The following is a 10,448-nucleotide window of genomic DNA, read 5'->3' as shown; positions in this document are numbered from 1 at the left end:
ATCCACATTCAGCCTTCATTGTCTGTTCTGTAGTAATAGATCTGGGCCCTGTAAATACCTCTCCCATGACAGCACGCACAGTGTAAAACTTTGTCAATCGAGGGTGCTGCTGACACACTGAAGGAGCAAGGGCTGCTTTTCCTGGTTCCATTGTGCTCCTCTAGGCAGACACCTGCAACACCTGTGCCATCTGTAATACCAGCTTCTGCAGCACATACACTCTGCTTCTGCAGCACCTCGTTCTGGCTGCACACTTCTTGGGTAGTGCCTAACTTCAGCAGCACCCAATGGCCAGCAGCGCACAGTACCCCCACATGAATGGCTTCCCTTGACATGCACAAGGTCCCTTCTCAGCAAAGTGCCCCAAGCCCAGCACCTCCTCCGGCTGCACCTCCACAGCCTCAGCAAACCTCTGTCTTTCACAGCTGTGTCCTCTCACACGAAGTCTGGATCTCAGCCCGGATCTCAGCCCTGAGCTTGCTTCTTTGAGTTGTTCTGTCTTAGCCTGGGGTGAAAAGCCCATATCGGCTGTTCCCTGTATCTGCCCAGGCTTCTCTTTATTCCTTACTACCCAATCCCCATTCCAATCCTCTGTTAATAACTCTTACGGACAGTCCCCAACTCATGATGATTTGACTTAGGATTTTTCTACTTTGCAATGGTGCAAAAGTGATTCGCATTCAGTAGAAACTGTTCCTCAAGTACCCATACGACCTCTGTTTTTCACTTTCTGTACAGTATTCAATAAATTGCATGAGATTTTCAATACTTTATTATAAAATAGGCTTTGTGTTTGATGATTTTGCCCAACTGTAAGCTAATATAAGTGTTCTCAGCGTGTTTAAGGTAGGTCAGGTTAAGCAATGATGTTCGGTAGTTTAGGTATATTAAATGCATTTCTGACATACAATATTTTCTACTTACAATGGGTTTTTCAGGATATAACCCTGTTGTAAGTTGAGGAGCATCTGTGTATTTATTTTATTTATTTATTTATTTGAAACGGAGTCTTGCTCTGTCACCCAGGCTGGAATGCAGTGGCGCGATCTTGGCTCACTGCAACCTCTGCCTCCTGGGTTCAAGCAATTCTCCTGCCTCAGCCTCCCAAGTAGCTGGACCACAGGTGCACACCACCATGCCTGGCTTTTTTTTTTTTTTTTTTTTTTTTTTTTTTTTTGTATTTTTAGTAGAGACAGGATTTCACCATGTTGGCCAGGCTGGTCTCGAACTCCTGACCTCAAGTGATCCGCCCACCTCGGCCTCTCAAAGTGCTGGAATTACAGGCGTGGGCCACTGCGTCCAGCCGAGCATCTGTATATTAAACTTTCCCCATTCACATTTCTGTGTGGTTTCTGTCTCCTGACTGGATTCTGATATAATGCTTAACAACCTTTCTAATTACAAAGGTATTACATATAAAATCAGACAAGCAAGAAGACAATCCATCCTCCCTTCTAGTACTCTTGCCCTCCAGAGGTAGCTCCAGTTAATGTTTTAGTGCTAAACTAGATTTATTTTTGTTTTAAATAGAAAAATAATGCAGGCACAAGTAAAACAAAAAACAGTACAGAATGGGAGAGAGTGAAAAGTAAGAATGGCTTCCAGGTCCACTTCCTAGAGGCACGCACTATTAACATTTTTAGATATATCCTTCCAGAAATTTTTTTCCAGTTTTATTTAGGTATAATTGACAAAATTATGTATATTTCAGTTGTACAACATGGATGTTCAACACGTTTTGGTATACATATACTTTCTGATATTATAAACGGTTACCACAAGCAAGCTCAGTAACATATTCAGAAATTCTTAATGTAGCTAGAAATATAAGTGGTTTTGTTTTTTGTTTTTTGTTTTGAGACAGGGTCTCGCTCTGTTGCCCAGGCTGGAATGCAGTGGCGCCATCTCGGCTCACTGCAACCTCTGCCTCCTGGGTTCAAGCAAGTCTTGCGTCTCAGCCGCCCTAGTGGCTGGGACTACAGGCATGTGCCACCACCCCTGGCTAATTTTTGTATTTTTAGTAGAGATGGGGTTTCACCATGCTGGCCAGGCTGGTCTTTTTTTTTTTTTTTTTTTTTGAGACGGAGTCTCGCTCTGTCGCCCAGGCTGGAGTGCAGTGGCGCGATCTTGGCTCACTGCAAGCTCCGCCTCCCGGGTTCACACCATTCTCCTGCCTCAGCCTCCCGAGTAGCTGGGACTACAGGCGCCCGCCACTTCGCCCGGCTAATTTTTTTTTTGTATTTTTAGTAGAGACGGGGTTTCACCGCATTAGCCAGGATGGTCTCGATATCCTGACCTTGTGATCCGCTCGCCTCGGCCTCCCAAAGTGCTGGGATTACAGGCGTGAGCCACCACGCCCGGCCTGCCAGGCTGGTCTTGAATTCCTGACCTCAAATGATTCGCCCACCTCAGCCTCCCAAAGTGCTGGGATTACAGGTGTGAGCCACCGCACCCAGTCGTAAGTGGTTTTCTAAACAAATGAGACCACAGCATGCACACTGTCCCTATATTTCATACTTGGGCAAGGGGAGGGGAGTTGACTTTTTTCTTAGTAAAAATAAAAATGAGGATAAAAGTATGGTTGTTTACCAACTTATAGTAGTATCATGAATTTAGAATGGTCTTCTGGCCGTTCAGAAAACTACTTAACTGGTAGGAATGAAATTCTGGACACTGACATTGATATAGACACTCATATCAAATATAATACTATGAAATACTATGATATGGAAATAATATGAAATCACTAGAGATAAAATATTTTCTACCCAAGTAGAGTGGATTCATAAGAAAATTCTAAATTATAGCATATATTGAACTCTGAGAAGCCTCTGGAATGAAGTCCTTTTTCCCTAACCCGTGTTTCCTCTTTACATTGGCAGTGGATAAAGGGAAAGTAAGTTAACTCTACTGTACCAAAGCTAGTTCAATATAGAAAACAGGTTCTACAAGGATTAAGGAATATTCTACAAGGATTAAGGAATATCTCTTGGCCCACAGAAGATTCACGTGGATCCTGTGTTAAACTCGTTTCATCCATGTATAAAACTGATTCAACCATTAAGTTAGCCATTTATTATATAAATTGAACACTTCTTCCATATTGTGGCTTTTAGATAGATTGGCAGACCTGTCCCCAACCCCTTCCTTGTTGACCATGGACAATGGAGGGTTAGCTGTATAAACTTGATTGAAGGGTTTGCCTTTAGCTGGGGTGGATTATTCAAGGACCTCAAAGGTATTGGTGATGATTTATTTCTTGAGCTTGGTGGTGAGTATGCAGGACTGTGTTTTGTTTTGTTTTGTTTTTTGTTTTGTTTTTTAGCAAGCCTTACACATTTTCTTTTGTATGCAATATTTAGTAAAATAATTTTGGATAATTTGGTTTTTAGCATTAATCGACAACTTTTTTTACATCCTCAATGTGCCCCAAGACAAATTATTGATTCAGCAGTTTTTAGCTGAATCTTTTATTTCTGAATGATTGGAGAGAACGGCAGTATCCATTTCTGGAGAATATTTAAGTACTTAGATTGAGGATGTCTTTCTTTCATGACATTAAGCAATGCAATATCATCTGCATCCAAGAGCCAACTTAACATGTTCAGTCTAATGAGCCTTGGTAGTCGTAACACACATTGACTCAAAGACTTGACTGTTGTGGCTTGAGTTTTGATAACCTCTGTGAAATGCCTGGAGATGTCCAACTCCTGCAAGTTTGGCATGTTGTCCAGTGCTTGAAAGAAATTTCTGTATCCTTCCTCTGTAATCTTGTGATTGATTGAAAGCTTTAGGTTCTCAAGTTTCTGGAAACCTCCGTTGATTGCTACTTTGGCTACAAGAACAAAACATTCATGAAAATAGAATCATAAGGACTTCCATTTCAATAATGGTAGGCAAGGTTATTTGAATCAGCCTCCTCTCCCACCACTACTGCTAGTAGGAAGTACTCAATATAATTTTGTTTTTTGAAATGGGGTCTTGCTATGTTAACACGGGCTGGTCTCTTTTTCTTTTTTTTTTTTTTTTTCAGATGGAGTCTCACTCTGTCACCCAGGCTGCAGTGCAGTGGCGCGATCTCAGCTCAATGCAACCTCTGCCTCCCAGGTTCACGCCATCTTCCTGCCTCAGCCTCCAGAGTAGCTGGGACTACAGGCGCCTGCCACCATGCCCAGCTAATTTTTTGTATTTTTAGTACAGACGGGGTTTCACTGTGTTAGCCACAATGGTCTCGATCTCCTGACCTTGTGATCCACCCGCCTTGGCCTCCCAAAGTGCTGGGATTACAGGCGTGAGCCACCGCGCCTGGCCATCACAGGCTGGTCTCAAACTCCTGGACTCAAGTGATCCTCCTGCCTCAGCTTCCCAAGTAGCTGGGATTACAAGCACGTGTCACTGTGCCCAGCTTAATATAATATTTTTAAAATATCTCCTTAAAAACCCCAAAGAGCTGATGGGTTAATAAAGAACCACCTGGCAAAAATCTAAGGGAGAAGCAGAAACCAAAGAAGTACAGCCAAGCCTAAAGCACTGACGCCATTGTGCTGAGAGTTTCGCCATACTGGACAAGTATGAGCTTCTCTTTTGGTCTCACAGGAGTTCACATGCCAAGGCACATCGTGCCTACAAACCAGACTAAATTGGCCAGTCACAGTGGCTCATGCTTGTAATCCCAGCATTTTGGGAGGCCAAGGTGGGTAGATCACTTTAAGTCAGGAGTTTGAGACCAGCCTGGCCAACATGGTGAAACCCCGTCTCTACTAAAAATACAAGAATCAGCCGGATATGGTGGCACATGCCTGTAATCCCAGCTACTCGAGAGGCTGAGGCAGGAGAATCGGCTTGAACCTGGGAGGTAGAAGTTGCAGTGAGCCAGAATCCCACCACTGCACTCCAGCCTGGGTGACAGAGCAAGACTCTGTCTAAAAAACAAAAAACAAAAACACGAAAAAACAAAAAAAAATCCAGACTAAATTACAAGGGACTTCAGAGATTGTGGCAATTATGTCTTCCCCTTTTATAGAGAAGGGGGTGTGACATTTCTAAAGCCATGTCATCTGACTGTCCACTGCTTTGCCCTATTTCTGTTGCCCAGAAGGGACCCTCCTGTTTTTGAGACTAAGGGCTGTGAAGGAAATGAAAGCCAGGCACACCCTTTGTTCTTAATGAACACAGGTTGACTAGACTTTGGAATGGGTACGAAGCAGAGTTTTTGTTGTTTGGTTTAGGGGTTTTTAAAAAAAATTTTTTTTTTTTTTTGAGACAGGGTATCACTTGGTTGCCTAGGCTGGAGTGCAATGGTTCAGTTATAACTCACTGCAGCCTAGAATTTCTGGGCTCAAGCAATCCTCCCGCTTCAGCCTCCTGAGTCCTAGCTACTCAGGACTAGCCACCGTGCTTGGCTAATTTTTCAATTTTTTATGGAGACAAGGTCTGCTATGTTGCCCAATCTTGTCTCAAACTCCTGGCCTCAAGCAGTCCTTCTATCTTGGCCTCCCAACGTTTTGGGATCAGGCATGAGCCACCATGCCCAGCCTTGTTTTTAATTGCTAAACCTTTTTTTTTCTAACTTGGGCAAAGGTTAAGTTTGGTTTCAATCTAGAATCCATGGCTGTAGCTTGACTAAGATTAAAGAACAGAGGTACTGAGAAAATGTCTTCAGCTATGTCCTGAATAGGTATCTTCAGTAACATTCAAGAGATATTTCTCATTCCCCCACATGAAAGACACTTCTGGAGGGACTTGAAGAAAGACTCAGGTCTTCCACATCCATTCCCTTCTTTCCCCTGTTTCAGCATAACTCCCACTTCATATTGTGTGATTAGCCGGTTCTGTGATATGTCTGAATGCTGTCTCCTACAGGTGAAGTTTAAGCATTACTGACTAGGCAAACAATGGCCTCTCAGCTGTCCATCAGAAGAAGCTACAGAAAAGTAAGCTTTCTTTATTCAGTCAACAAATATTTATTGAGTTCCCACTATGGGCCAGACATTCTCTGCTGGATGCCGGGAAGAGAAAACACCTGCTCTCAGGAGGGAGAGCGACAGGGGTTACTGGCTCAAATCTGTGTGTGAGATTCAAGTTCTAAGGAAGGCTTTGACCTAATGTAGTGAGAAGAATAAAACACAAATAATTTATAGTAAATGAGGATGAGAGAGACCATAAAATTTAATGTTATTAAATTCTTCCTCATAAGGAGGAAGAAACAAGGCCTTTAAGAAAAAGGTTGTAAGTTGTCATTGTTTTTTGTTTTTTGTTGTTTTTTTTTTTTTTGAGATGGGGTCTTGCTCTGTCGCCCAGGCTGGAGTGCAGTGGCACGATCTTGGCTCACTGCAAGCTCTGCCTCCCGGGTTCACACCATTCTCCTGCCTCAGCCTCCCGAGTAGCTGGGACTACAGGTGCCCGCCACCACGCCCAGCTAATTTTTTGTATTTTTAGTAGAGATGGGGTTTCACCACATTAGCCAGGATGGTCTCGATTTCCTGACCTCGTGATCCACCCGCCTTGGCCTCCCAAAGTGCTGGGATTACAGGCGTGAGCCACTGCGCCCGGCTGTGTTTTTTTTTTTTTTTTTAAATATCATAAAATAACAGTGCTGAGCAGTAAGAAAATGAGATCCAGCCCTTGTAACACACCCGACAAAGCCTCTCCAATCGGGCTTTTACTTTCCTCTCCAGTCTTCTCACAACTCACTCCTGCCTCCTGCTCCAGACATTCCGTTTTTTTCCCCCAAGTTCTTCAAATATATCTGGTTCTCTTTAACTCCAGGCTATGACATAAGTGATTACCTCTGTTTGAAATGATGTCTCAATCCCTCCTCTACCAACTATGCCTGGGTCATTCTTCCTTTAGGTCGCGACAGAAATCTCAATTCCTCAGGCCAGGCACTGTGGCTCACTTGAGGTCAGGAGTTCGAGACTAGCCTGGCCAACATGGTGAAACCCTGTGTTTACTAAAAATACAAAATTAGCCAGGCGTGGTGGCATGCACCTGTAATCCTAGCTACTTGGGAGGCTGAGGCAGGAGAATCGCTTGAACCCAGGAGGCAGAGGTTGCAGTGACCCAAGATTGTGCCATTGTACTCCAACCTGGGCAACAAGAGCGAAACTCCGTCTCAAAAAAAAAAGAAGAAGAAAATAAAATTCAGTGAGCAGTACACATGATTTTTGTACTTTTCTGGGTGTATATTCATCTTCAGTTTTAAAAAGGAGTACTTAGGAGAGTATGTGGCCAGGTGTCTGAAACACCAGGTGACAAAAACACAGATTTGAGGGCTTGTATATCCACAAATGGGAGACCTTTTTGTACTTCCAAATCTGACCAGAATGCGCCTAAATCCACAGAAGGACACTAGAAGGAACAGTATGATAGTGAAAATGAGGAAGCGGGTTGAAAATTTCTAGAGGGGCAAATGTTTACATAGACATGTTGCAGCAGAAAGCTTGGCTATACCACTGGCTTCCATGCAAGCTGAAACACTAGCTCACCAATTTCCACCACGCTGTCATCATTCAAAGTCTTGAAAAATGAGAGGACTCGGAGACAATGAAGCTGCTGACACTGCTGGATGATCAGTTTGGCCACTCGATAAATTCCATCCCCAGTAGGAAGGATCAATTCTTCCAGGTTACTAAGAGAACCTAAAATGTAGGCTGTCAGAAAAGACCAAAAAGCTATTCTCTTTGTACTTTTTGTTCCTATGCAACAGTAATCTGAAAATCATGCATGGTCTAAATATCATGCACAGTCCAGGAAGCTCCATGTGGCGTAGAAGCCATTCCTCTCGCTCTCCAGGGGCAAGAGAAGGGCCAGCACGTGCTTCCATCTTCCTCGCTCCTCCAGACAATTCCTCCACCACACCCTACCAACCAATCTCTCCTGCACTGAAGTCCAGGCTGCCAATTAAATCTCCATTTCCTCATTTAGAATGAAGCTTTTCCTCACCTGCAGGTTCCTTTCCCAGTTCTGCAATGCCTTCAGCCACCTCCTTTCCCATTCCACCTCCCGCTGTCATCCTCAGTGATTCTGCACCGGCCTCCCGGCCCTAAAGCCTCACAGTCCACCACTCTTAGAACCTTCCTTTTCACTTTGACTCCTTCCTAGCATGGCACACTATAGATCATTTGATCATTAGAAAGTTAACTTCTGAGGCCTCACGCATGGAAATATATTAATAATTTCTAGCATAAAACAATGTCCCAGGCTTATCATTTTTTTTCCCTGTCTCAGTTCTTGAAGCAGCCAATTTTGCAAGGACCCTGGTTCCTTTACGGAAGGACAGGATTTAGAAATCAGTATCTAGGCACTTGGTGTGTTCATTATTACTGCAGTGCCTTCTAGTCTCTCCACTGAGCTGAGAAATATGTATGTGTGTATCTATAGACATGTGGAGATCAATGTATATACATGGAGATCTCCATTTATGTATGTTCATAGGTTAAAAAAACTATGAGGCCAGACCAATATTTCCAATTCTAATCCAACACCTCAAAGCTCTTTCTAGCCTCACCTTTCAGTATTTGTAAATTCCTTTTCCAACTGTGAGGAAACGTGGCTCTCATTATACTCACTGTTTTGTTTGTTTGTTTTTGAGATAGAGTCTTGCTCTGCCACCCAGGCTGGAGTACAGTGACCTGATCTTGGCCCACTGCAATCTCTGCCTCCCAGGTTGGAGAGATTCTCCTGCCTTAGCCTCCCAAGTAGCTGGGACTACAGGCATGTGCCACCACACCCAGCAAATTTTTGTATTTTTTAGTAGAGATGGGGTTTCACCATGTTGGCCAGACTGGTCTTGAACTCCTGAGCTCAGGTGATCCACCCACCTCGGCCTCCCAAAGTGCTGGGATTACAGGTGTGAGCCACTGCACCTGGCTATGCTCACGGTATTATTTGTTTAATCAACCTGTGAGGTATGCCAGCCATCCCCTTGGCCCTGGTCCTACCTCTGCCACCTCAGCCCCCACCCACCTAGCTGCCTCCAAAGGAAGGGAAGAGGAGGATCCTGGCAATCTTTATGCACGCTTATGTTTGAGAAGCACTTTGAAAAGCACAGCTCTACAGTCCCTGTCTCCACTGCCTCCCTTTTTTTTTTCCCTGTTAGAATGTTTTCCATGAGCATACATTACTTTCATAATCATTTTTTAAAAATCAAAAAGTATTTAAATTCTATAGCTATCATTTTATGAAATATGGGTTTTCACATATTGAGTTTTCTTAACCTTAAAAGATAGATTTTTACCTATATTCTAGTAACCTTTGAAACTATGAGGTCTTATATTTGGAACAGATACCTGACAATGAAATCGCATAGTGCTATAATGACCAAATATGTACTCTAAGAAGTCATTCTGCTTTGAATGAGATCAAGTCTGCAGGTAAAACTGTAGTGAAGGCATTTGGTGGGTAGAAGTTGAGCATTACTGTCACTTCGTTCTGGTAAGCAAGGGTAGCTAATGCATATCTTGCTTCCTTGTGGCTAATTCAGAATAGGAGAAAAAGGATTCTAGGCAGAAAGAGAATAAGAATACGTAAAAAGCACTATTTTGTAAACATACCAAATTTTTCCGATGTTTCATCATCAGGAAATTGCTGGCCTTCAAGATTTAATATCTTCAGAGAAATAAAATTTGGCAAAATGGCAACTATGAAAGGGAAAATAAAAATTTAGTTATGTCAGCTACATCTCTCACAGCGAAGCGTAACATCTTTAAAATGAAGAAATTAGAAATTGATGTAATAATTCAGATTGAATTCATATGACTAGATAAAACAAATTTTTGCTCAGAAAATAATTCTGATAACTAGAAATGTCATTAAAATTCAAGAAATTTCAAATCCAACTGAGCTTAAAGGTAAAAAAGAAAATTCTAGAAACACATATACTTTATTATTTGAGAAACAATTTTTCTTTTCTTTCTTTCTTTTTTTAAAGAGACAAGGTCTCTGTCACCCAGGCTGGAGTACGGTGGTACCATCATAGCTCGCTGCAGCTTCAACCTTCTGGGCTTAAGTAATCTTCCTGCCTTAGCTTCCCTAGTAGCTGGGACTACAGGTACCACTGTGCCCAACTGATTTTTTTAAAGCTTTTTAGAGATGGAGGGCTCAAGCGAGCCTCCTGCCTCAGCTTCCCAAAGTGCTGGGATTACAGGCATGAGCCACCACACCCAGCCTCAAAATATGGCCCTTTTTATAGAGTGCTTAATATGACTCTGTGTCCATAGAAACATTTTAAACCACAATTGTAATATTATAACTCTTACCAAATGGGACGGGTTGAAAAAATGAATCCGAAAACTTAATTTCTGTGAGTTTCTTACAGGAAGCAAGTATAGTCATGAGAGACTCAAAATCCGAAAAGAAGTTACACTTCAGATGGAAAACATGAAGGTTTGGAGAATTTTGAATTAATTTTACTGTAAAAGATCAAGGATTTTCAGAAATTAGAAAAT

General features: G+C 42.6%; 1 protein-coding gene across 2 annotated transcripts in view; it reads right to left on the bottom strand.

Annotated features, from left to right (window-relative positions):
- Positions 1 to 1,191: 1,191 nt before the first annotated feature.
- The window catches only part of NAIP (NLR family apoptosis inhibitory protein), a 49,933-nt gene continuing 40,676 nt past the window's right edge, over positions 1,192 to 10,448 (bottom strand). The window contains exons 12-15 of one of the 2 annotated variants that reach the window (XM_054489890.2): positions 10,260 to 10,412; positions 9,555 to 9,641; positions 7,488 to 7,652; positions 1,192 to 3,835 (exon numbers count right to left, since the gene is read on the bottom strand). In XM_054489890.2, the coding sequence (XP_054345865.1) occupies positions 3,471 to 3,835; positions 7,488 to 7,652; positions 9,555 to 9,641; positions 10,260 to 10,412 (770 nt within the window). In that variant the 3' untranslated portion in view covers positions 1,192 to 3,470. The remainder of the gene's footprint in view (positions 3,836 to 7,487; positions 7,653 to 9,554; positions 9,642 to 10,259; positions 10,413 to 10,448) is intronic. The other variant, XM_054489891.2, reaches the window with a different exon arrangement.

This window comes from Pongo pygmaeus, chromosome 4, assembly GCF_028885625.2.
Source record: "Pongo pygmaeus isolate AG05252 chromosome 4, NHGRI_mPonPyg2-v2.0_pri, whole genome shotgun sequence".
Taxonomy (NCBI): Eukaryota; Metazoa; Chordata; class Mammalia; order Primates; family Hominidae; genus Pongo; species Pongo pygmaeus.
The sequence above is the reverse complement of the archived record's forward strand: the minus strand, read 5'-3'. Positions and strand labels throughout refer to the sequence as shown.